Source organism: Mollisia scopiformis, assembly GCF_001500285.1.
Source record: "Mollisia scopiformis unplaced genomic scaffold LY89scaffold_15, whole genome shotgun sequence".
NCBI classification, from domain to species: domain Eukaryota; kingdom Fungi; phylum Ascomycota; class Leotiomycetes; order Helotiales; family Mollisiaceae; genus Mollisia; species Mollisia scopiformis.
The window spans coordinates 1,277,640-1,302,382 of NW_017263595.1; the positions used below are offsets into that span (position 1 = coordinate 1,277,640).

General features: G+C 48.3%; 11 protein-coding genes across 11 annotated transcripts; 7 read left to right on the forward strand and 4 right to left on the reverse strand.

Moving 5' to 3' along the window:
- Positions 1-402: 402 nt before the first annotated feature.
- On the forward strand, positions 403-1,444 carry LY89DRAFT_686287 (carbonic anhydrase). Its single transcript, XM_018215252.1, has 6 exons — positions 403-529; positions 577-659; positions 708-764; positions 818-931; positions 984-1,089; positions 1,153-1,444. Exons 1-6 carry the CDS (start codon positions 486-488, stop codon positions 1,283-1,285), a joined length of 537 nt encoding a protein of 178 aa, XP_018069926.1. The 5' UTR covers positions 403-485; the 3' UTR covers positions 1,286-1,444.
- Positions 1,445-1,482: 38 nt separating this feature from the next.
- On the forward strand, positions 1,483-1,761 carry LY89DRAFT_117023 (uncharacterized protein). Its single transcript, XM_018205114.1, has one exon. The coding sequence runs from the start codon at positions 1,555-1,557 to the stop codon at positions 1,714-1,716; it is 162 nt and encodes a 53-aa protein (XP_018069927.1). The 5' UTR covers positions 1,483-1,554; the 3' UTR covers positions 1,717-1,761.
- A 1,225-nt stretch (positions 1,762-2,986) lies between these two features.
- Positions 2,987-4,964, forward strand: LY89DRAFT_588413 (siderophore iron transporter-like protein; the record flags this gene model as incomplete). Its single annotated transcript, XM_018209479.1, has 5 exons — positions 2,987-3,225; positions 3,274-3,491; positions 3,541-3,936; positions 3,985-4,237; positions 4,289-4,964. The coding sequence occupies 5 exons, from the start codon at positions 2,987-2,989 to the stop codon at positions 4,962-4,964; spliced, it is 1,782 nt and encodes a 593-aa protein (XP_018069928.1).
- Positions 4,965-5,403: 439 nt separating this feature from the next.
- LY89DRAFT_117102 (uncharacterized protein) lies at positions 5,404-6,464 on the reverse strand. The gene is made up of 2 exons (XM_018205116.1): positions 5,897-6,464; positions 5,404-5,807 (listed from the first exon to the last, which is right to left on the reverse strand). The coding sequence occupies exons 1-2, from the start codon at positions 6,356-6,358 to the stop codon at positions 5,490-5,492; spliced, it is 780 nt and encodes a 259-aa protein (XP_018069929.1). The 5' UTR covers positions 6,359-6,464; the 3' UTR covers positions 5,404-5,489.
- Positions 6,465-7,547: 1,083 nt separating this feature from the next.
- Positions 7,548-7,957, reverse strand: LY89DRAFT_735676 (uncharacterized protein; the record flags this gene model as incomplete). The annotated part of the gene is made up of 3 exons (XM_018220038.1): positions 7,548-7,612; positions 7,663-7,789; positions 7,847-7,957. The coding sequence occupies 3 exons, from the start codon at positions 7,955-7,957 to the stop codon at positions 7,548-7,550; spliced, it is 303 nt and encodes a 100-aa protein (XP_018069930.1).
- A 127-nt stretch (positions 7,958-8,084) lies between these two features.
- Positions 8,085-8,737, forward strand: LY89DRAFT_117044 (uncharacterized protein). Its single transcript, XM_018205115.1, has one exon. It carries the CDS (start codon positions 8,268-8,270, stop codon positions 8,592-8,594), a length of 327 nt encoding a protein of 108 aa, XP_018069931.1. The 5' UTR covers positions 8,085-8,267; the 3' UTR covers positions 8,595-8,737.
- LY89DRAFT_686293 (uncharacterized protein) lies at positions 8,629-10,939 on the reverse strand. The gene is made up of 3 exons (XM_018215253.1): positions 10,797-10,939; positions 10,602-10,717; positions 8,629-10,549 (listed from the first exon to the last, which is right to left on the reverse strand). The coding sequence occupies exons 1-3, from the start codon at positions 10,918-10,920 to the stop codon at positions 8,882-8,884; spliced, it is 1,908 nt and encodes a 635-aa protein (XP_018069932.1). The 5' UTR covers positions 10,921-10,939; the 3' UTR covers positions 8,629-8,881.
- A 276-nt stretch (positions 10,940-11,215) lies between these two features.
- Positions 11,216-14,983, reverse strand: LY89DRAFT_619608 (Adaptor protein complex AP-3 delta subunit). Its single transcript, XM_018210884.1, has 6 exons — positions 14,815-14,983; positions 14,644-14,762; positions 14,401-14,597; positions 13,971-14,354; positions 13,695-13,923; positions 11,216-13,645 (listed from the first exon to the last, which is right to left on the reverse strand). Coding segments are annotated over exons 1-6 (3,063 nt in total). The 5' UTR covers positions 14,817-14,983; the 3' UTR covers positions 11,216-11,513.
- A 207-nt stretch (positions 14,984-15,190) lies between these two features.
- LY89DRAFT_588507 (uncharacterized protein) lies at positions 15,191-16,314 on the forward strand (the record flags this gene model as incomplete). Its single annotated transcript, XM_018209485.1, has 4 exons — positions 15,191-15,568; positions 15,618-15,824; positions 15,876-16,025; positions 16,075-16,314. 4 exons carry the CDS (start codon positions 15,191-15,193, stop codon positions 16,312-16,314), a joined length of 975 nt encoding a protein of 324 aa, XP_018069934.1.
- A 4,097-nt stretch (positions 16,315-20,411) lies between these two features.
- Positions 20,412-20,665, forward strand: LY89DRAFT_557269 (uncharacterized protein; the record flags this gene model as incomplete). The annotated part of the gene is made up of 2 exons (XM_018208392.1): positions 20,412-20,477; positions 20,528-20,665. Coding segments are annotated over 2 exons (204 nt in total), but the record flags the coding sequence as incomplete, so codon positions are not given.
- A 1,343-nt stretch (positions 20,666-22,008) lies between these two features.
- LY89DRAFT_750974 (uncharacterized protein) lies at positions 22,009-24,723 on the forward strand. The gene is made up of 6 exons (XM_018221218.1): positions 22,009-22,587; positions 22,676-22,932; positions 23,122-23,189; positions 23,311-24,253; positions 24,305-24,368; positions 24,487-24,723. The coding sequence occupies exons 1-6, from the start codon at positions 22,097-22,099 to the stop codon at positions 24,584-24,586; spliced, it is 1,923 nt and encodes a 640-aa protein (XP_018069936.1). The 5' UTR covers positions 22,009-22,096; the 3' UTR covers positions 24,587-24,723.
- The last annotated feature ends 20 nt before the right edge of the window (positions 24,724-24,743 follow it).

The window sequence follows — 24,743 nt, forward strand, 5'->3', positions numbered from 1 at the left end:
TCGAAACACCGAAATATTGCCGTCTCGTACTCAACGTACTTACTGACAAAGTGCTGACAGATTCTAATCACAAACTCGGGCGGCGTTAATGTTGTACAACCTCCCGCCGGATGTACAAACTTCGAAAGGCTATTTCCTGCAGCAGTTGATTGGATCTCGACTCATCATTGTAAGCATATGAATGTTGTCGTGCAGATCCGTGGGGATGTAGAACATACGATGGCGGAGAGACTGGAAGTCGACCAGAGTCATTTGATTGTACTTTGAAACTTCGAGAACAGCGGTGATATGGGCATCGGCGATAATGCAACGAGAAGGGGCGAAGAGAAACATGACGAGCAAATGCGAAAATTGTATATAATGCTTCTTCGACTTACAGTCTCTGAAATATTCTCATCATCTCAAACATCAACGAGCTCTCCAATCTCAAGAAAACTCATACGCAACGTTTCTTTATGCTTCCAAGAACTTTATCTAATAGCAAGATGGTAACCCAACTTACAATCAATGAACTTCTAGAGCGCAACAAGTGAGTTCCACATAGTCAGACGTTTTCGCATGCTAATGATTTGGTAGAGCTGTTGCAGCGAAACATGAGCCTATTCCAACGATTGACGAAATAGCTGCCATGGGGGTGGAACCACCTCATATCATCGTTCGTAAGTCTTTTTGAGAGTCCTAGGACTGCCAAACACTAAACCTGGCAGTCACTTGCGCTGATCCTCGATGCGTTCCCCATTACTTTCTCAACTTGAAGCCAACTGGTGAGTAGACAAGCTCGCAGAAAAGACACCATATGATCTAATTTAGAATCCAGATGGAGTACTAACCCTCCGAAATATCAATGGGCACGTAGCTCCTCTATTGAACGACATTTTGGCCCTGGACACTTATTTGGGTATCCATGAAATCATGATCGTGCATCACTCTGGTGAGTTTGTCTACCTTTTTCTGGCAGTGAGAAATGCTAACCAGTTGAAAAGACTGCGGTGCGCTTATATTCACCGACGAGATGGTCAAGGCAAATCTGAAGAAACAACATCCCAATGACACGAAAATTGACAATGAGGTGTTTGGTGCCGTGACTGAGTAAGTTAACACTACATTCACCACACCCTATCGTTCCAGTACACTGTACTGAAGCATGTCCAGTATCGAACAAAGCATCAAGGATGATCTTGCTGTTCTGAAGGCTTCACCATATATCAGAAAGGAACTTGCCGAGCATTCTTTCGGCTTTCTGTACGATATCAAGACTGGGGAGCTCAAGCGAGTCGAAGGATGAAGAAAGCTAGACTGGAGGCAAAGGATTCTTGGTGGCGGAATGTAGCTGTAGATTGCATGTGATGGATGTTCGACTGCTGAGAATTGAATGCTTGTATCGGTCAATATCTTGGGAAATGGTGTAACGGAGGAGCAGAGTGAAAAAGTGGTAGAAATCGAGATTCTTTTCAAACATTGGACATGCTTTTCCGTCTTTATGCTCCCATTCCGAAGCCATGTGAACATCAAGAGACCAAATGAGAAGAAGTGCTTGACACATTGATCTCTGACATGAGCACTGCCCTTGGTCGCCACGAAACAATTATAGTGTCCGCCCATGATTGTCGATTGTTGTTCCCATCGGGTAACGATCAATCAGATCTTGACGTCGTACCCTCAGAGGTAGCTTGTTCGGCCGGAGATCTGGGGACATCGAGGAAGGTAGAAAAATAACCCTAGGGAGATGCTAGAGAGAAGATTTGCTCGAAGAACTGCTTCAGATTTCTCCTTTAATGCACTTGCTTGCTTTCAGAATAACCCCACAGAGACACGCATTTGTTGAAGCCGTCAGTTTTACCGGCGAAGAACACAATCCCTCGTGGTAATCTCCTTGCGTAACGCATGGCGGCGGCAAGGTACGGGCAGAGTAGTCCCCAGGGTGGATTCCTACACGTCCTTGGCTTCTGCTCTTCCCTGCACGTCCTTCCCTGCTAGCTCGGTGAAAATATCTAATCAGATCAATCTCATCTTATCTGATCCTCTCCAAATGGTTTCCATCTCGTAATAAACAATAAGAAATGGCGTGGGAGTCCCTCTGATCATCTCCGAGTTGGCATATCCAAGAACCATCGTCATCCTTTTCACAGGTTGGACGTGAAAAGCAAGCAAGTGGCCGTTCTCGCAGTTGACGTTCCATCTCGCCGCGCTCATCCGAGCTCAGTCATTTACCAGACAGTCGAAGGCAAAACCACTTCATCCATTGGGTTATATCCACGGGCAGAGCGAAAACCATGTGAAAATGCGCTCTTGGCTATCGACGCTATCGTTGCAAGAAAAGTGCAATCCTTGCCCGAGAAGCTGGTCAGGGTGTGCTGCCAAGGTTGCACAAACACTTTCCAGAAGAACCTTGGTGACATTCTCTGCGCATCTGAATCGCTGCAGAGGGATCGTTATCGCGATGAAGCTCTACCACCCGATGTCAACGCAGTATGATAAGCGCACAGCAGAGGAAAAGATAGACACTGATATCAAGACGAAGTTTCTTCAGAGAAGAAAAATTAGAATCTGAAGTGCAGACAGAGAAATCCCTCAAACTGCGAAGATGTACGGAAGGACCACCCACTCCACTACCTGCGGCAAGGATTATCAGATGGTGAAAATCTAATCTTTTATCAGATGAAAGCGTCTCTTGTCATTGGCAGACGATGTTCACCTCGGGTTTGTGATCCACTAAGTGGGTTTTCTTCACTATGCACGTTCCCGTATATGGAGAAGACTAGCATACTAGAGGGGAAATATGCAACCAAGTGGGTTGATGTGTCCTGGTAACACACAAGTGCCACTAGTAAAGAGGGATGAAGAATTTCGACGTTGATAGCCCCTTGGCCTTGAGCAAGATTATGGACGGGCCGAACCTGAACGCTTGCATACATATACTCTGGGTATCTCCCATGGACTTTTGCGCTTTTCCCTCTTCAACCATTTCCTTACCATTTAAGTCAACATGAAATTCCGTGGCTTTGGACAGCGGGACGTCTTGCTCGAGGAGGCAGCTCCTCAAACTGAGCCCGCCGGGGAGAGTGCCACAGAGAAGAACCTCAACGATGATATTGGAGAGGCAAGAAGTAGTGACGAGAACATCCTCGAGAAGATACCTACACCCGACGTGCAGACTGGTGTCAAGAAAGTCGAAGCTGTCACCTTGACATGGACCAAGAATGAATTAATTCTGGCTTACGCGTTGTAAGTTTGCAAAAAGCGCAACTTTAGGATCAACTGACACTGATACAGTATCTTCCTGGTCTTCTTCGTCGTTTCGATGCAGCAACAGACTCAATTCAACTTGATCGTCTACGTAACCTCGTCCTTTTCGTTGCTTCCTCTCACCTCGACCACTTCAATCGTCTCTAGCATTGTTGGTGGTGTCATGAGACTACCAACTGCCAAATTCGTTGATCTCATAGGACGCGCAGAGGGTTTTGGAATCATGACTGGATTTGCTGTCATCGGTATGTTGAAACTCGAAGTCCTTGGTTGATTTCCTGCTCATATTTATAGGTCTCATCATGATGGCTGCTTGTAGAAACGTCGAGACTTATGCTGCTGCTCAGGTCTTCTATTGGGTCGGTTTCGATGGTATGGCTTACACACTAGACGTCTTCATGGCCGATACATCCAGCTTGAAGAACAGAGCTCTAGTCTTTGCCTTCTCAACTACTCCATACATAGTCACGACTTTTATTGGCCCAAGAGCAGCCCAATCCTTCCTCGAAACTAGTGGATGGCCATGGGGATATGGTACATATGCAATCGTTACTCCCGTCATTGCAATGCCTATTATGTCTCTTCTTTGGCTCAACCAATGCAAGGCCACCAAGAGAGGGTTGCTGGTCAAAGAGAAGAGTGGACGTACTCTGGGACAGAGCATTAACTACTACTTCTGGGAGTTTGACAGTAAGTCCTCCCATCATAACCCTCAGATTGCCTACTAATATACTCCAGTCATCGGCTTGATCCTCATCTGTGCCGGTTTCGTCCTCATCCTCCTTCCATTCTCTCTCGCCTCATACCAAGCAAAAGGATACAAAGCACCCATGATCATCGCCATGTTCGTCGTCGGTGGCATTGCTTTGATTGCATTCATCTGCTACGAAAAGTTCCTTGCTCCCAAGTCCTTCATCCCGTTCAGTCTCCTCATGGATCGCTCTGTTATTGGGGCATGTATGCTTTCCAACTTCTTGTTCATCAGCTTCTAGTAAGTCTCCAAGTCATCCATCGAGAGCTTCGTATTCTAACAAAGGAATAGTCTCTGGGATTCCTACTTCAACGCCTACCTACAAGTCGTCCACAGCCTTTCAGTAACGAACGCTGGCTATGTCTACAACATCTATAGCATCGGCTCCTGTTTTTGGGCTGTCATCCTCGCAGGCCTGATCCGACTCATCGGCCGCTTCAAATACCTCGCTCTCGCTCACCTCTGTCTCCAGATCCTCGGCGTAGGCCTAATGATCCACTTCCGCAAACCAGACATTGGAATCGGATACCTGATCATGTGCCAAATCTTCATTGCTTTCGGAGGCGGTGGACTAGTCATCTGCGAAGATATGGCTGTTATGGCAGCAGCTCCCCACGCTGGAGTTGCGTCCATGTTGGCTCTTATAGCTCTCTTTAGCTCTGTCGGAGGGGGTATTGGATCCGCGATCGCTGGTGCGATATACACCCACAAATTCCCCGAAGCACTCAATGCAGCGTTGCCAGGGAACGCGACTTTGAATGCTGAGTTGTATGCTAGTATTACTACGCAGCTCTTGTATCCGATTGGATCTCCTGAGCGGACGGCGGTCATTTATGCGTATGGGCAGTCGATGTGGTATTTGACGATTGCGGCGACGGTCTTCTTGGTTCCCTGCTTTGGGTTTATTCTTATATGGAAGGATTTCAAGGTCAAGGAGCTGAGACAGGTGAAGGGTAGGGTTGCTTAAGTTTCTTTTATGGTATATCAACGGGATTCCGTGAATAGTATGTGTAGATACGATTGATGAAAGCTGGATATCGGAAAAGCAATTTACAGATCCAAAGTCGCTTCACATTAAGGTTCATTGATGACTTCGTGCTACAAATTGTGATAATGGTGACCTTGAAACTTCCAACATCTAGTCAATGGGCAATCATTTAGACGTGAAGTCTTCCCGCGCTCCAATGTCGAACCCAGAACAATTTGACTGCTTGCCTGCTAGTTTTTGCTCCATTCGGAGGCAAACATCGATTTGAACGGAAATACTCGCGTCAAAACATGAAGATGTTGACTCTGCTACAATTGTTGTACGAGAAATGAAGCTATGAACATCGTTGCTTGGCGATACAGATCTCCATCCACCACAGCATAACAAGAGAGAGGAAACCTCACTGTCGCTCAAAACGAAAACAATCACTTAGAACAACATTGGTATCCCTAGAATACTGACTCCAAACTCCCTTCACCCCTTCTTTAACCTCCCGATCATAGGCTAAACTAGATCCCCAGGAGATGCTTTCGCAGCTGGGGCTGCCGTTGCCGGGGTCTGTCCAACATAATAAGTCGGTTGATTCTTCTCTACCGTCGCCCTGGCTTCATCGTACTTGTCCCAAGCTGAGTTGACAGCCTCGTCCTTGGTCATGCCAACAGGTACATTGCCAGTCTCAAACAACTTCTCTATGTATTGCACCACTTTCGAATACTCGTTCATGTCACTTCGTAAACGTTGGGGAAATCCGCTGTTCTGTTGGTCAAGGTGTCGTAAGCATTTGTTCTTGGTACATCCAACATGACAGTTTCGCCGAAGATACTGTTTGTGTCAGGAGCAACGAGACGTCGCGAAGGAAGCTCCAAAACAGCAGGGAAGATAAAATCATCTTGTGAGAAGGTCAGGCTTACATGTAACAACGCGATGACACCTGCATTGACCGTGTTTGCCGCAGCTATAACTGTAATCGAAACCCCAGTCTTATCGGTTGTTGCTGAACCAACAGCAGCGAGGGCTGTAAGGGTAGCACCAAGAATGAGTTGGAGTATAACGCAGAAGTTGTAGAGGACCATGATGAAGTAGTAACGCATCGAAGCGCGGTTCTCCATGCCCAAAGCTAACTTGTAGAGCCCATGGGGAGGAAGCTTTTTCGCGTCTTTGGAGTTCTCGGGAGGAGTTTCATTGTAGTCCAGAGGCGCACCAAGTTCTTTGCGGACAGCATCGCGATCGATCGCGGAGAGCCGTTCAACGGAAGGCTTCAGACTCGCGGGCGGGGAACTGATGGATGTGTTGTTGTCGCTTGGCACCCTTACAGACGCAGTGTTGGCGGCCATGATGGGTACTGTTGAGGATGAAGATTGATTGCGAAGCATGAAGACGCAGAGAAGTAGGACGCGAAGGACAAAATGGCCGTTAGAACTCACTAGAACAAAATAAGAGCCGAGGACAAGTTGAAAATGAGAGTGAGTGAGAGTGAAAGTGAAATTCTGCTTTTTAGGGCTGAACACTTGCCCACCCAAAGGATTCAGAATAATCTGCGCCCTCCACAGACATCCAACAATTGTACGAGCTGCAGCCCACCAGCATGTTTGATTACCATCGGCCAGCTCAAACCAAAGCCTTTACAATGCCGGAGACCCAACTCGTCGACGCCTCATGCCTGCTTTTGATGTCTGAGAAACCTTTGACAAGTAGAAAGCGACCTCGATGCTACCCATGCATTCCTGGGGGTGACTTGTTTTCACAAATTGTTGGTTGCCAAGGGCAGGCGGGAACTAGTCTCAGCCGCAGTCAATGCTTGTCAAATTGGAACTGCAGATGGAAATGGACATGGCACAACGTCTCAAAGCCTGACTGGACAACAACGAGGTGCATCTCAGCTCAGCCAAAATATATCGAGGAATATGAATCGGCCGAAGAGTCAACTGACTCAATGTTCTATGGATGAGATGTCTCCCTCTGACGATCATCAAGTGACAAGCAAGCAAGTAAAGGATAATTAGTCTTTGCGAACTGCGCCTTACGAGTAAGCCACAAAAATAACAAAGCGCATACGCAATATCAATTCATTTACCAAACCTAGGTACACTTTCGAGTTTATCCATACCCTTGAAACAAGAGAATAGGACACCGAGGAGACAGGCCAAAGAGCAAGAGTAAATCTCTTTTCATATAGAGGTTGGCAAAGGCCATTAGGCCTTATATTCTAGCATTGATCAAGATTGTCGGAGTTGCTGTGCAGAGCGACGACAGTCCTAGAGAGAATTCGTTTTGAACGATCTGACGGTCATCTGCTTCAGCAATATCCAAAAACATCATCTTGGATGTACCGAGTCTCTCGTGTGGTGAGCCAAAATCTCACAACAAATCCATGTCAAAGATGTTGTCATAGAATGGTGATCCTGGCCCGAATTGAGTCATTTTCCGATCATCAATCAGTGTCCGATCCTACATTATCTGATTGAAGATACAGTAAACGTATATCACCTCAGATTTGCCGATGGGATAAGGATTGCTCGGTATTCGTCCGGATCGTTGGAAGGCCGGCATATCCTGAAAAGCTCAAGGCTTCAGTTGCTTCGCCTTCGTCAAGTCTCCAAGCTGTTTTTCTAATCCTTCGAGTTCCGCTGAGAACAGCTGATCAGCCAGTGCCAACATCGATTGTGACTTGACTAACCAGACTTCTCACGTTTGATCTCGTCCTTTTCCAGCTTCACCCATCCCCAATATGCCAATTGATATGTGAATGTCGCCATTAGCAAGACCTTAGCTACCGGTCGTGTGAAGGTTTTGTAGAAGCCGACCTATTGCGCAGCACATTAGTTTTCCATTGGCAGTACAAGTAGCTTGGCAGAGCTTACATGAGGAGAGACTGGTTTCTGGCCAGCTTGAGTAGAATTGAATCGAGGTTGCACGACAACTCTCCAGCCGCTGCGCTTTGTGAGGATCGTCCGAGATGTGAAAGAAATCATTCTGAGAGTGAAGATGCGTGTTGCATGATCTCCCAAGGCAGAGAAGTTCTGTTCTCGAGCTTGGAGTTCGGATGAGGAAGTCCAAACTTCGAACCTTAAATCCCTGAGCGCTTTTACGGACCCTAGCCCGGCTCCAAGCCCCACAACTGCACTCTGGCCGATACTTGGGAACAGATCACATTGTTCGGAATTTCCATTTCACTTCTAACTGTCCTTTCCAGTCCGCCAGATACTTAAGGATCACTATTTGACCTCGCCAATACACGATCCATATCTCCTACTACCCTCTTAATATCTGCAAGCAAATACAATGGTAATTCTTCCCAGCTTCCCAACCCCCATTACACGAGCTGACCATCTTCCCCAGGCGCAAACCCCAGAACAACGAAAGCGCAATGCCAAATTCGCAAAGGAGCAGTCTCTCAAACGCGGAAAGCCAGCCAGCGAGATTAAGAAGAAGCAAGATTTCAAGAGCCCAATCAGTCTTGGATGGTTGAGTACGTACATCTTTCGGACTTCGATCTGCAGACTACTGCTGACGACGAATTGCAGTCCTATTAGGCTTTGTGGTGTTTGGCGGTTTGATCTTCGAGTTGCTGAGTCGATTCTTCTTCCGGTGATTTGGACAACACGATAGAGGAGGGCAAATGGACAATGTAATGTGAATGCTGGGGAGCTGGGTCGAGAAGGAGCCCGGGGAAATGTACTCAAAAAGACAGATGTACATTACAAAAGTCACTTCATAGGGGGTCATCTCATAGGGAGCAATTGCAATGGGCGTTCCTTTCGGAGTTTGAAATTTTCAAGATACGCTGCATTTCTGAATGGTAGCCATCCTGAGCTTCTGTAAGGCAAAGGGGGAATAAAGCCACAATTTCAAATCGATAACCAAACAAAACGTCAAATCATTCTTGATCCATACTTTTAGGCGCCTAGACCACGTCTCTTGCTTCCACCGTCATGCTTCTGCTTCATGCCTGCTTCGTATTGCCTCTCCAATTCAGACTGAACCTTAGTGATCTCTTCGACAGAATTCTTGTCCTTAGACTTCTTGACTTTCTTGCTGCTCGATTGATCTGTAGACTTCTCTGCTCCGTTCTTGCCAGCTCCGAGTAGTCGTAAGAACTTGTCCTTTCGTGCAGAGTCTCCTGACAGAGCATCGGGATTCCAGTGCTCAGCACCATTAGGCGTATCATCTCCGTTTTGCTCCACCTCCGCCTTCATCTTGGCTTCTCTCTCGGCAATCTGTCGATCCAGCTTGTCATCGTTGCTCTCTTGAAGCTTCTCAAGCTTTCGTTTCCTCTTCCTCTCTTGCTTTTCCAGTTCCGCTTCAGTAAGCTCAACCTCAGTCTCGGTTCGATCCCTCTTCTTCTTTTTCTTCTTCTCTGGCCCATCCTCATTGTCATCCGCAGGCTCGGTATCCACGGTCTTCGACTTCTTTTTCTTCTTTTTCACGGGTTCATCATCTGCTACTTCGACGTCTTCAGAATTCGCCTCGACCTCACCAGTCTTCGATTTCTTCTTCTTGTGAGACTTCTCCTTCTTGCTGCTTTCCTCGGGTTCATCATCCTCGTCTTCGTCCTTGGAGCGTTTCCGCTTCTTTTTAGACTTCTTTTCAGTAGATTCGTCGACAATAGCCTTCTGGGCCTCTTCCGCGGCACGAGCTTCTTCGGCCTTCTTTCTTTCCTCTGCTTCAGCTAGTCTCTTGCGTTCTTCTCGTCTTCTTTGTCTAGCAAGAAGCTTCTTCTGTTGTCGCTGTCGTTCTAGTTCCTCGGCCTTTGCTATCAGTTCCAGATTAAGCTTAGGCCGCTGAATCTCTGGTAGCTTCTTTTTCTTCTTCTCTCCTGGTACCTGTACAGGCTCAGAATTGTCGGAAGAGCTCGCCTCTGGCTTCGGCTCCTTCGTAGCTTTGCCATTGGTTTCGCCCTCAGCGTCAGACTTGTCATCACTGGAGTCGGAGTCAGAGTCTGAACCTGATTCATTCTCGGCATCCTTTGTCATTTCCCCAATGATCTCTCTTTTAGCTCGCTCCGGGTCCCAGGTAACACCTGCGTAAGCACATTGCTTCTTTCGGAGCTTCATAGCTCGGTTGAGCTTCTTCTTCTCCTTCTGAATCTTCCGCAGGTCCTTAGCAGCCTGTTTCTTGGCAGACTTTTGTCTCTTGAGCCTGGTCTCGATTTCTTGGTCGGTAATATCGAATAGCTCAACCAGGTTCTCTTCGCCTTCCGGTAGTGTGATACCTTCTGGGATGACAGGTTTGGGCGGAACTGGCTTAGGCTTCAACATTTCCTGCCTCTTGAGTTGATTCTTGCTGATTCTCTTGTTTCGAGGTTGTAGAGCTTCCGCCTCCTTCTCAGCTTTTTGTTGTGCCTCTCGTTCAGCCTCTCTCTTGATAGCTTCCTTCGACTTCACCTTCCCTTCGGGAGTGACAATAACCTCCCCAACATTGAACATCTTTCCAGTCGGATCATGTTTGGCCGCCAAGCGTTCACATTGGTGTACTGCTCCGTATTGAATCCTCTGGCGTTCGAGATCGATAGCACGTTGACGATTTCGGTCTTTGTTCTTGGTATATTTCTCTGGGTTTTTGGTCTAAAAAGATATCAATTCCACATTCCAAGTGTGGTGGGAAAGTTATACTAACCATGCGCCTGTGCAGGATGCCATTGAGTTTTCTTGCTCTTTTTGCGTCTGCCTTCTCCTTCTTGTGTGCCTTCTTGTGCGCAAGTCGGATCTCGCGGGCAATTCGCTTTCGTTCCTCTAATCCAAGTTAGTTGGGGGTTGGCCATGGCATCGATCGCATCTGGTAATTCTGTGGTATAGGCACGTCAAACCATACCTTTGGTCTCTCCAATGACCTTTGGAGGTCTACCAGATAGAGAGGTTACTCTTGGCTGTGGGGTTCCAAATCCTCTGCTATTCCCAATCCCCAAGGGGATGTAGTTGGCGTTGGAGTCGTCCATAATGCGGCTGTACTCAGCGTTTGGAGTTTTTTTTTTAAAGCTCGCAGAAAAGTTTGTTCACAACAGGGCAGTCCGATAACGATTAGATCACGTGATGACTATTTCAAGTCTACAGAATTCCTACGTCGCAGACTATAGTTCCTAGGACTCTTTTAGATGCTGTCTAACTTGTGGACATTCCGTGAGCTTGCAAAGTCTCGCTACCTGTCAGTACATGTAATAATGAGCTTTCTGTTCCGGTTCCGCTGAACTCCCGCTCTCGCTTCTCGTTCTGCGACCCCGTCCCACTATGTTTCATTCTCAATGCATCTTCTTAGGGTTATGAACTCTCCCTAATTGTTGCACTTCTCGATTTTCAACCACCACCTACTTATTGTATCTTATCATTCGGCGCGCCGCCAAGATGAAATCCGAGTTGGACAATGAAAGGGGTATTCGGGAGCAAAATCGTGGGTGCAGTTGGTCTTCTCCACGTCTTCTATGTACATTCATCCCAATGCAATCTTCAAAGTACGTATTTACCAATTCCTGCCAAATGCTCCTATGCTTCAAAGCCATACGCCGAAATATCCCAGCCGCTGCGCTATGCTCCTCTATGAATCCACTACACCTTCTGGGTCAACGATACCCTCATCGATCTTCGCTTTCTTCTTCTTCTTCTTTTTTGGCTTTACCACATCGGCAGCCGCTTCTGGGTCCAAAGAGCCATCATCTATCACAGATTTCTTCGACTTCTTTTTCTTCTTCACCACCGCTACAGATCCATCTTCTTCCCCTTCATGCTCAACCACCTTGGGCTTCTTCTTCTTTTTCTTCACCACCGTACCTTCAACCCCTTTCGCAGCTTCAATCCGTTCACTAGCTCGTTGCATTTCTAGCCGGAGCCTTTCAACCTCTTTCATCGCTTTTGCCATTTCTGCTTCTTCTCTCTGCTGACGCTCGTAGTCGATTGGTTCGCTAGACCCGTCGCCTTCGAGTGAGAAAGCACCAATATGGCTCGAGTCGACCTGAAGCAGAGAATGCTTTCCTTTGGCTTTGGGTCTTTGATGGCCTTCCAGGCTGTTTTCCGAATCGTCATTCCTAGGTGTAGATGTGCCGCTTGTCGCTAGAGTTTCATCTGCCGCAACCTGGATTCGCTGGCGTGCTTTTGATGCAGATGGCCTTTTTGTGGATGGTTGTCCGGCCTTGTTTGCGGCTGTCTTACCTAGATCTAATTGCATAATCGGTATGGCATCAATATCCATATCCGTTCCATTGTTGCTTTGAAGGATATTGTGCAGAGGAGTAGAGCCACCGGACCTATCTGATGGAGGAATGTAAAATGGATCGTCCTTATTCCTTTCCAGGCGCTCAGCCCGGCGTCGAGCTACAATATCTGGGTCCAGATAACTTTCTTCGCCGCCTTGTTGATATGAATGGACCGGTTCTTCAGCAGCACCAAGACGGTTGGTTGCAGGTTCAGCAACACTTTGTGATTGTGCTTCCGGTTTATGGTAATAAATCTCAAACTCATCCTCGTCAACAGCATCAAATCCAGAGAACTCGACAGCCTTTAAAAGGTTGCTTAAATTTGCGTTGATTGGTTGGTTCAGGTCCAAGTTAGAGGGTATGGGTACGTTCTTCTGCGCACCCACTGCGACTGAGTTCAACTCTAGGCCAATGAAGAGTGATGGTATCGCTTGTGTGAGCAACAACGGTGCGTCTTGGGCGTCATCTTGTGATGGTTCCTGCCCAGTAGCTGCCTCTGCGGCCAACTTCAGAAGCTCAGAAAATTCGACTGCTCGTTCTTGAACCTCCAAATCAGGGTGTATGGCAAGGGGCTCTAGTGCGTGTATCACTCGAGCCATCAACAGTGAGATCATTGTTTTACGCTCAGGGGTCCACGCGAGCTGTTCGTCACCAGCCATCATGGAAAATATCTTCGGCAGTGCTTGTAGATAGAAGATCAGGCTCTCCGGGGGTGTGGCACCTTTAGTTAATTGCAGCAACGCAGTTAATGTGCCTTCGGGAGAAGCCAAATAAGAAGCATATTCTCCAGCAATCCAAGCGATCGGTCTGAGGATTCCACTCCCAGATGTAAGGTTCGAAGAGCTGTCATTGTAAGTAGACACAAGGATAGTTTCTGCAGCCCTTGCAGCTTGCAATCTTACAGCCTTCACCTTGACAGCAACGTTGCGAAGTTCATCTCCAATTTTTTCCGAGACGTCCACCTTGAGATCATTTTGCCCAGGTTCTGGATTCGAGGTGGATGAAGTGGCATCTGGGATGGGGGCGGTTCGAACTAATTGAGTCAAGATATCAATATACCAGTCAAAGTCGACCAGATTTCCGTAATTGCTTCCAGAGCACATCTCGAGTATTCTGGTAATAACATCGACTTTGTAGTCATCTGGTAATAAAGGCGCGTCTGAAGCGCCTTTAGCATTCTTAATTGCAGCTTCGGGAGATTCGTCGTCCGAATCTGCACTGGGTTCTATAGGCGCTGGTCGATGATTCAGCTCCTCAGCAGTAGCTGAGCGAGAGTTCTTCAATTGCCTCATCAAACGACCAACAATAGACATGAGATTGTCACTGTTGACCATGCCTACTACTAAATCGAGGGCTCGTAGTCGTATGGAGATGTCAGGGCTGTCGATACATTCCATGATGACGTCTTCCTGCTGAGCAACAAGATATGGATGGGTGAGAACAATCTTGTTGAAGGCAAGTAACGCCACATATTTTACTAGAGATATCGTTAGCAGCTGCAGGTCTGTTTGACTTTCCACCCTCACAATTAGCATCACCCTCCACCATAATCATTCCTCGTAGCTTGGTCACACATAGTGTTGCGATCTCTTCGCCTCCAACAGAGTCATCTCCACTGTCCAAGATTCCTCCTTGAATGATGCCATTTATGCATTCATACAGAAGTGACATGGCAGGAGTGGTCCGAATAATGGAGGTCAGAGGGGGCAACAGTTTCCGAACTAAGCGGGGTTCTAATGGTGTCAATGTTGCGAACTAAATATATTAGTAGGTCATCGAATGAACTCTGTCGATGTACTAACGAGTTTGATCAACTTTATAGCCATCCAGTTGTTTCCGCTATCAACCAGAAGTTCGAAGAGCCTTGGTGCCAGTGGAAGAAAATCAGATGGCCGTCGCCAGCCTAGTTCGCAAACCACATTCACAATAGCTGCTGTAACACTTGAGTCCTCACTCTCGTCCATCAATCTTTCCTTTATTTTTGGCCATGCCGGTCTCAGCGTCTCGGGGTAGACGAGGGCCAATCGGTACAGAGTGACGATAGTCTTTTTTCGGATGGCAGGATGTGAATGCGTCAATCTTGGGAGAAGATCCGAAAGTACAGACATGGCCAACGATGGTGTAATGACATGTGGTAACGTTATTATAGGAAGGGTCATCGTTGTCACAGAAGTGGAAGTCAAATCCTAGACCGTTGAGCATATAAAGAGCATGCAAGGAAGACTAGCGAACCTTCTTCAGTAGATTTGTAGCCAACATCAAGACTTCTGTATCTGGTCGAAAGCTCTGAACTGCACCGAGATACCCTACTCGCTTCTGGAGATACTTCGCTGAAGACATCACTTCCAGTACATGGAAAGATGCCCAAGACATGTCGTGGCCAAACATCTCGAGATATACAAGTTTCAATAAAGCTGTAGCTTTGAGGTCTAAAACATATTAACACTTATTTCTCTGCGACATGATATCACTAACCCATATCCTGCCCTCGAATCTCTGCCCGACATTCTTTCAAGCTGTTTTGGATGTATTCCTTCTCGTTGCCCTTGTGGTTCCGCAGGCCTCGGATGAGGTCGTATAGAGACTTTTCGAACCTGCAGAAGAACATTAGCTTGAAGGTATGTCGAGGTATGCAGGAAGGCGCACATTTTGGGCGAGCTGTCCGGTGAAGTCCTCTGTGACTGAGCAAAGAAGGGCGAGATTCTTGCAGAAGCCCTGATGGCATAATGTGCAATCAGATAATGTTTGCGACCATCTCGAGACCGAACACTATCAATCGAAATGGCGGATAACTGAACGGATGTGCTCACGCGTGTATTGTAAGAATATGGAAGGTTCCCCCCACCAAGATACACTTCGAGCTAGCGCCGCCGCAATAGCGGCATCAATTTAAGCTCAGCTCCGGGCAACAACATAACGAGTAGCTAACACCTCCAAAAGCTTCAAAAACAGTGAACTTGTGTCTCTTTCTGTTCATCCTCGATCGTTCCCATCATCATCACCGTCTATGACACTCTACACAATGACCTCCTCACTGTTACATCCTCCGGCGCATCTTCCACCAAATGTCGCTCTACAACTATCACAACAGGCGCCAACACTACTACAAAGTACACCTTCAGCTATCTCCCCATACTCATTGAGCTCTCTCTGGTCTGCCGCAGAGTCTGCTGAGCTATGGATGACCTACGAGAACCTCATGCTATCATGCTTACGGACTGGGGACGAGCAGTCGGCACATCAATGCTTGGAAAGACTTACTGCACGCTTTGGTGCGGACAACGAGAGATTGATGGCATTGAGAGGACTATTTCAGGAAGCTGTTGCGACTGATGATGCTGCGCTCAAGCAGGTGCTGGAGGAATACGATACTATTCTAAAGAAGGACTCCAGCAATATAGTAGGTCGTCGATTACAAGGAACAGTGCATTGCATGCTAACAGTATTAGCCCATCACGAAACGCCGTATCGCCCTCCTCAAATCCCTAAAGAAGACGACTGAAGCAATCACTGCTCTCAATCAATTTCTGGATTCCTCTCCCAGCGATGCCGAAGCCTGGGCTGAGTTGGCGGATCTCTATGCGTCGCAGGGCATGTACCCGCAGTCTATTTTTGCGTTGGAAGAGGTTCTCCTCATCACCCCTTACGCTTGGAACGTCAGTATCGAGACACGTCCTACTCGGTATACTTGCTGACTGCTGGTGTAGATTCATGCGAGGTTGGGTGAAATCCTATATATGGCAGCTATTTCCGGTGAGGCTGGATCTGAGAAGTACCTTGCAGAATCCATTCGAAGATTTTGTCGAAGCATCGAATTATGTGACGACTACCTTCGTGGATATTATGGATTGAAATTGGTACGTGTCCGCCACGTATTGTTAGCAGTCTTGTTCTAACAAATCATAGACAACTGCCCGACTTCTCACAGGTCGTTCGCAGCCATCTCGGCAGGCGAAGTCAGATTCGGCCCTAGCAACGCCAGATTCCAAGACCCTGGAACGTCTGAATGAAACAGCCACGGCGAAATTATCCGAGATCGTTCGAAGGAGTGTTGCTGGGGAGGCTGGGTGGGAAGGTTTCACCAAATCCGAAGTGATTGCCGCCAAAGCGTTATTGGAGACGGATGCTGTGAAGATCTCCCGTTGAAGGCCTTCCATGCGGATTACAATTGACCATGGCCACGGTGCAAAATACGACCTCACTGAGGAACGAAGGGTCCGCTGCAAGGCACCAAAACTTCTCCTGAATTGTCTTGATCCGCCTTGGGTATGGAAGAATTACTGGAATCGAGAAACCCAACGTTTCTTCGGGTTTCTTGTGATCAGCCTCGAGCGGGTCTGGCCGCTTTGCTGGCTCGAATCGTGGAAATAGCGTTGCATCATTCTGGCTGTGGTTGGGCGCTCTCGCATTGGGTATCGAGACTCACATGAGCGGTGAGGGCAATTCGGAAGTCTCAGTGGAGCAGTGACTTTGCTGTTCTGTTGTAGAGATGAGTCTTTTCGTGAAAACGCACGAGGGCCTCAGCTCAGCGTCCGTCTCTACGGTGATATAAAGACCGAAAGATGATCACAGTCCGTAGAGCAGAATAATAAATGACAGCTGACACACTTGGACAATTCTTCGTTCGTGCACACAATCCCCCCAAGTTTTCTCCCAGGCCCGCAGCTGCGCCTTCCGGTTCTCCCCAGAACAGAATGCTTTTCGAGGATCGCCTTCTACACAGAACCAGACGAAAGTTACGCGACCGGTGAAGGGACTTCCTTACTCAATCGGCTCGCAAACATACAGACAGACAGACAGATATACATACATATATGCAATATTTCCATTGCAGTAGCAAGTACATTTCTCCACTGCCTTCTAGAACGAAGACTGCAGGCGGAGACACCAAGCACCAACCGGCTGTTGCCATTGGGTGAGACACCGAGTAGAGCACAGTAGCCAGCAGCAACGAGAAAGTCAGTCAGTCAGTCAGCCTGGCAACAAACACCACTCACTCACTACATCATCATCCTGTCCAAAAATTCCCCGACCCCAAAACCAAAATACCCATCTGACTTCGACACCGACTTTTTTTTTTCTTCTCTTCGACATCCACTACTGACAGTAAGTCTCCCCTTCCCACCACGCAGGAGCAGCAGCTCGTGCACTCTCCCGTCCGGTCCGGTACCTATCTCACATCCCATCTCCCAGCCCAGTCAGGCAGTCCACTTTCGGCGGCACATCCACCAGGCCAAACCCAGCAAGCAAGCAGAGCCCGCACCCCACCACTCACACGAGCCGTCTCATCGCCGAGGCGGGTTTCAGGATCTGTCCAGGATTCGACCCCCAAGCAAGCCCGTACGATAACTCCCCAAATAGAGAGAAGGAGAAGGGAGAGAACACTCCTCGTCCTCGAATAGGTTAGTGAGCTGACCCCCTTTCTTCATGCTCTGTCTGTCTTTGTCTTGGAGAGTGCGTGAGTGCGTGCGTGCGTGAGTGAGTGCGAGTACAGTACTGTCCAGTTTGTTCGTTACTCAACTCGATGATCGTCTGTCCGGGTTTGGTTCCCGTCTAGTGCGGAGACTGGGCATCAAGGACGATCATTGCCATCACGATCCTGTCCCGGTGGAAGAAAGGAAGAAGAATAATAATAATAAGGAAAGGAGTCGCCCAAGTGTGTCAAATAAATCTCCAACAGAGTGCACATATACACCTCCACACACGGATGTACCAGGGGTGGGATATTGGACATTGGACATTGGGTACGGACTGAATCTGGTATTGAATCTTGCATTGGGCATCCGTCGTCGGGTCCCTGTGCTTTTTGTCCTCTCTCTCCTCTCCTCTCCTCTCGTCTCTTTTTCGCCTTGCGTGCCGCTAATGCTAATTACCATACCCCTCAGCAACTTTTATTCTTATTATTCATTCTTACCACCACCACCACCACAACACTCACCTCACCTCACCTCACCCACGAATCCCTTCACGAATTGCGAATCGCCAACTGCGAATCTACGATACACCGTTACAACAACTATCATCGCTTCTGCGCATCATCGTCTCGCCAGAGAACTTGAATTATCTGTCACCGTCGCACTGATTGCTTTGCGACCACGCTTCGTCCCGCGCCGCGCTCGCGCTCCCTCACAACACAACACAACACCGCCAGATCATCAACAAGAGAGTTCATTCCGCGCATTCCTCTCACTTGCAAAGAATTAGCCACACCTGCACTTCTCTCATCGCCTCACATCGATCCGCACATCCGTCTGCCCAAGAAGGGTCAATTCAGTGCATGCACACAGGTGCTCGACACCAAAACCTTTCCCAAACGACCTAGGTTTATCTCCACTCCGACCTTCTCTGGCAGGAAGTCGTGAGCCAGAGATAATTCCTCGATAGGATACCTTCCAATGCCAACTACGATCACCATAGGAACCTCACCGACAAATAGCGCCTCGCGCTCCAACAGCAGCAATCGCAGCGAGAACTTCACTGACGACGAGTCCTCTGATTACGAATCGGACGGATCCTGGCAAGGCGTTTCTGAAGAGATAGAACCCAGCGATAGCGCATCGAGACCGGCATCCCGCCCAAGGACAGGCGCTCGATACAGAACGGAAAGCAGGCCGCCTCCATCGCGAGTCCCCACGCGAAGACACACAACTACAGAAAGAAGCAGAAGAGCGCCAACCCGGCTCCATCGGCAGCCGGCTCTGGCAGCACCATCAAGCACACTGGACGACGACTACCCAGGCTACGGGCGGGTAAGTTTTGTTTGACCTTGATCTCTCAACACATCAATAGTACTGACTTCAATCTAGGGGTTCCCGGCACCTCAGCCAGGCTTTGGAAGGCCCCCGCCCGGCTATGCCCAATCTTCCTACTCTGGGCCACCCACTGCTCCATATGCACCGCCATTTGGAGGCAACCCAGGTGCTTTGACGCACTATGGAGGCCCGGGACAATTTCAATACAATCCCCAGAACCCTTTCTCTCCCCAGCCAGCGCCGGGAGGGGGTGGTGGTGCCGGTTACTTCAATGGCCAACACCACTCGGGTCACAGCACTCCGGGTGTCTACGCTGGACATGACATGATGCAGTATCCTCAGCATCATGGCGGTGGGTTCAACAATGGGTATCCTGGATACATGCACCAACAGCAAGGAGGTCCTGGAGGGTACGGACAGTACGGGCACCATTGGACACCAAGCGAGCCTTCTGTACTTGGGCCCGCGCCCTTGGATCCAGAGATCGAGAAGAAGCTCATGGTGCTAGATGATATGATGAGGAACCAGAAATTGGAGGCCGACAGAGTGAAGAGAGACTTGGAAGAGAAGGAAGCAAGGGCGAGAAGAGAATTGGCCGAGAGAGCGGAAAGGGCCCAAAAAGAGTTAGCCGAAAGGGAGGCGAAAGAGGCTGCAGCTAAGGCAGCAGAGGAAGCCGCAAAGAAAGCAGCTGAGGAAAGAAAAGCCTGGGAGAAGAAAGTGGAGGATGAAAAGAAAGCTGTCCTCGCAGCTTATGAGGCTGCTCAGAAAGCTGCTGCTGAGGAGCGAGAGCAAGCTGCGAAGAGAGCCGCGGAAGACAAAGCTGCCTGGGAGAGGAAGGTGGAGGAAGAGAAGAAGAGGGTGTTGGAGCTTCACGAGGAAGCACAGAAGGCTACTGCTAAAGCCCAAGCCGAAGCAGCGAAGAAGGCTGCTGAGGAGAAGCTTGCATGGGAGCGAAAAGTTGAGGAGGAGAAGAAAGCAGTTTTGGCTGCTTACGAGGCTGCTCAGAAAAAGGCAGCTGAGGATCGCGAAGCTGCGGCCAAGAAAGCAGCGGAGGAAAAGCTCATGTGGGAAAGGAAGCTCGAAGAGGAGAAGAAGATTGCTTTGGCAAATTTCGAAGCCGGACAAAAAGCGGCCGCGGCCGCCGCCGAGGAGGCAGCAAAGAAGGCTGCAGATGAAAAGGCCGCCTGGGAGAAGAAGTTGAAGGAGGAAAAAGAAACTGCAATGGCAAAAGGCGTTGAGAACGCGAAGAAAGCTGCAGAGACCGAGCGCAAGAAGGCTGCGGACAAAGCTGCTGAGGAGAAGGAAAAGGCAGATGCTGCTGCTGAACTCGCACGCGTCAAGAAGGAAGCTGCTGAAGAAGCTGCAAAATTAAAGGAAGAGGCTGCAAAGGCGAAGAAAGAGTTCGAGGAAAGTGAGGCGAAGATGAAGAAGGAAGCTGCTGAAGCTCTAGCCAAAGCCATGGCTCCTGCAGGGGACGACAAGAAAAAACCGATCAAGTTCAAGGATGCGGTCGGCAGGAAGTTCAGCTTTCCATTTCACTTGTGCGCACAATGGGAGGTAGGTGTCTCCCAATTCCTCAGTAATTGCCTTGTACTGATCTATTCTAGGGTATGGAGGAATTGATCAAACAAGCATTCTTACATGTCGATGTCATCGGACCTCATGTACAAGAAGGTCACTATGACTTGATTGGGCCGAATGGAGAGATCATTCTACCTCAAGTATGGGAGACAATGATCGAGCCGGACTGGTCAATTACCATGCACATGTGGCCAATGCCCGAACCAAAGCCAGGCCCTCCAGGTCCTATGCCCGGTCACCACTTTCATCCTGGAGAGAGACGGCCAGGTAGCAGAGGCCATCACACTTCCTCTCGCGGCCCTCCTCCTGGTCCTCCACCATCCACCCATAGAGGAGGCGCGGGTCCTCCACCTCCACCCCCACATGGCTGGCCAGGACCACCGCCAGGTCAAAGGCCGCCACAAGGTCATGGTCCAGGAGGCGCTCCAATTATAGTCATGAAACCAGGCGGTTCTCCACCACCAAAATCTCGACGGAAAGCCGAACCTGCCAAAGGAGGAATGTTAGGATGGATGGCCGGTAAGCCTCCACCAAAATCGTCAAAAGGTATGTCTTCGAACTCTTGTTTGCCATCCAGAGACTGACTAGTTGAAAAGCGAGAAAGAAGTAGACGACTTCAATCGTTCAACTTTTTAAACGTGTCTACCTGACCGAATCCCGAGGCTCGTCGCGCATCACCGCGTAATCCTTGGTAGACTACGGTTCTTCTTCATTGCTCGGACTCTTTTTTCCTTGGTGATATATACGTACAGTCTACTTTCATCTGTCCGAGTAGGGGATGTTCAGATTAGCGGTGTTGTCATTGGTTTTGCGATTGCTTATTTGCGTCGGGTTGAATTATGGAGCGGTGCATTCTTGATACCATCAACTTTTCATATTTTGACATCTATTTAGCGTGCGCGTATGGGATAAAGTTCTGCTTATATGGAAATGATCTTAATGGAGGGATGACATGAGGATGCGGCGATGAGGATTGGTTGGTGATTTGCTCTGGGGATTCAAAAGGGCTACATGGGGGGGGGGGATCGGTGGGAACAAGAACGGCAACAAGGCGCTTGGGATTGGACACACATTCTTGCCTATATTTGACTGGATGGGTTCTGGATCTCTTGGGTAAGACATTACAATCGGCGATACTATAGATCATCCCAACAGTGTGCTTTAATCATATGCTCCCCACTATCCTAGCAAACATTTCCATCTTGAGTATTTTCACGCACAATTATTCAGGCAAATGCTTGTGGACTGTGAGCTTCGACAGTCCATTTCAGCTCGATGCCCTTGATCCATTTCTCGATAATCCCATGACAAGTGTTCTTAAATTTGTCCACGTGCTTAGCGATCTTGCCGGTGTTTGTATTTAGCCATTACCATCCATTTCAACCTGCATTTCTTGGTACACGGTACAGGCATGTTTACAGGAGATTAACTACCAAGGTATACCGTGCCGTTCTCTTCAATTTATTCTCACAGTCGAGATTCCCCATACCGGTCCCGTCCTTAAAATAGCACATTTGAGGCGACTCGGCCGTGGCGATAAATATGAAGGACAGCTTGGGACCTCCGATACTGACGGGTATGGGTTGGCTGCCAGAATGTACTCATCAGTTTTGGTGATTCTCATCTCTTTGGCCATTGGTACGATTGCGTATCCTTCGACGTGGGACCATGTTGTTCATGAACGGAGACAGGTTATGCCTGAGGGGTGGAACAGGCATTCGAGGTTACATCCAGAACGTGTTTTACCGATGAGGATCGCGTTGAAGCAGTCAAATATCGATGATCTCGATAGCCATCTGATGAGGATCTCGAGTCCTGATTCGGAAGATTATGGAAAACATTGGTCGTACGAGGAGATTGTGGATATGTTCGCGCCGAGTCCTGATACTGTCCAGGCAGTTCATGACTGGCTGCTTTCTGCTGGTATCATTGGCGATAGAGTCTCGAAATCTCGGTCCTTGGGCTGGTTGCATCTTAATGTATCGGTGGGAGAAGCGGAGGCACTTCTCAGAACTGAATATCATCTTTATGAACATGAAGTCACACGGCAAGGTCATGTTGCTTGTGAGGCGTATCATGTCCCCAGGTAAATATCCCCATCCTAACCAACGATCTCAATCATGGATATTGCACGTCTTTGTGAAGCAAGTAATTCCCCTAGCTGACCAAACCAGGCATATTCAATCCCACATCGACTTCATAACGCCAACTATCCATTTCGACACGAAAGTCCTTCCTTCTCGGACCAACGAGAAGAGATCTGGGGCAGGCTTTGGTCATTCTGGAAGGCCACCATGGCTACCTAAGGTCTCTCCGATTGCGAAACCGATCTTGAATAATCTTCAGGATTGTCACAATAATGTGACGCCTGATTGTTTGAGAGCACTTTATGGAATCCCGAGTCTTCCACCCGGAATGAGAACGAATGTGAGTAAGTTTTGATTTTCGGTCTATTTTTTGTAGCCCAAATGATTTGCTTGCACTGTTGATCTCCTAGAAGATGTTCCTGCAATTTTACTGACAAGATATCAGCCTAGGAATAGTTTTGGAATCGTTGGTAGGTTCTCTACTTCAAACTCCGTAGATTGGGAATCAATTTGATCACTAACTTTACTTGCAGAATACACACCTCAGTCGTATCTAGGGTCAGATCTCGACGTCTTCTTTAGTAACTACTCCAAAAGCCAGGTAAGAATCTGAATGTCCCAAAACTCTGGACTCATCCTCATGAGACGAAATGCAGCAATGCCAATTTTGACGAGCTTTTTTTCCCCACAGCACATGAAGTGACAGCCACTAACGGTACCAGGTCCAAAGGCGCCCTACCCTTCTGTCGGTCGACGGAGGAGATGTAAATGACATTCCAAATCTTGGTCAAAATACAGAATCTAACCTCGACCTACAATATGCCATGGCCCTTGTCAACCCTCTCAATGTCACCCTTTTCCAGGTAGGCGACATGATCGAGACCGACTACACCTCGTTTAACAACTTCCTGGATTCCATCGACGCGTCCTATTGCTCTTCCAATGATGCCACGGACAACGTGACAAGCCCGACAGTCGATGCCATCTACCCTGACCCGCTCCCTGGTGGTTACACTGGACCACGTAACTGCGGCGGTCATGCAGCTTCAAAAGTCATAAGTACCTCCTACTCCTACAATGAGCACGATCTCAGCCCCGCCTATGAGACTCGTCAGTGCAACGAGTACGCGAAATTGGGACTTGCTGGTACCACATTCCTCTACTGTTCATCAGACTACGGCGTTGCCGGTTCTCAAGGGAGATGTCTGGACCCCACCACGAAGAGCTACAACGATGGCTCATCTGGCTCATCGATGTTCGTCCCATCCTTTCCAAGCACATGTCCATACGTCTTGTCCGTCGGAGCAACACAAATCAAGCCCAATGCATCTGTAACTGAGCCCGAGATTGCTTGCTCGACAAAAATCGCGTCTGGAGGTGGGTTCTCGAATGTGTTCCAAATGCCCTCTTATCAGTCCCAGGCGGTGAAGTCTTGGTTCAGGAATTATCCTCCACCTTATGGCGCTGAACGCTTCAACAATTCTCAGCTGACGAGAGGATACCCGGATGTTAGCGCCAATGGGGCAAGATATGTCGTTGCCCTTCTTGGTGGATATAATTACCACTTGTATGGAACATCGGCTTCAGCGCCCACGTTTGGATCAATACTCGCACTCATCAATGAGGCCAGGATGAACATTGGGAAAGGTCCAATAGGATTTATTAGTATGTTACAGTCACCAGGTATATGGAGAAATCTAACCTAATCATTGATAGACCCGACACTCTACGCTCATCCGTATCTTTTGAATGATATCGTAAATGGAACAAATCCCGGCTGGTATGTTGAAGTCTACCCTTTCAGTGCTTTCGGGGATCTGAGTCCTAAGACACCTTTCCTGGAGCTATCGACTCATGTCCTCTGTAAATATAGTAGTAATCGTACTGATACCCAACAGTGGCACGGCTGGCTTTGAAGCTTCTCCCGGATGGGATCCAGTAACCGGGCTTGGAACCCCAAATTATCCTAGAATGTTGCAGTTCTTTCTCAGTCATTAGTAATTAGAAGAAAACAACTCAACTTCAAATATGATCATACTACATGGGTCAGAATTCTGGTGCTCTATGCAGTGGGATAATTAGATTTGTGCGATCGAAACTCGAGCTTGATGCCTCACTTCAGTTCACGATTCAGGGGCTCGCTTAGATGGTGAGA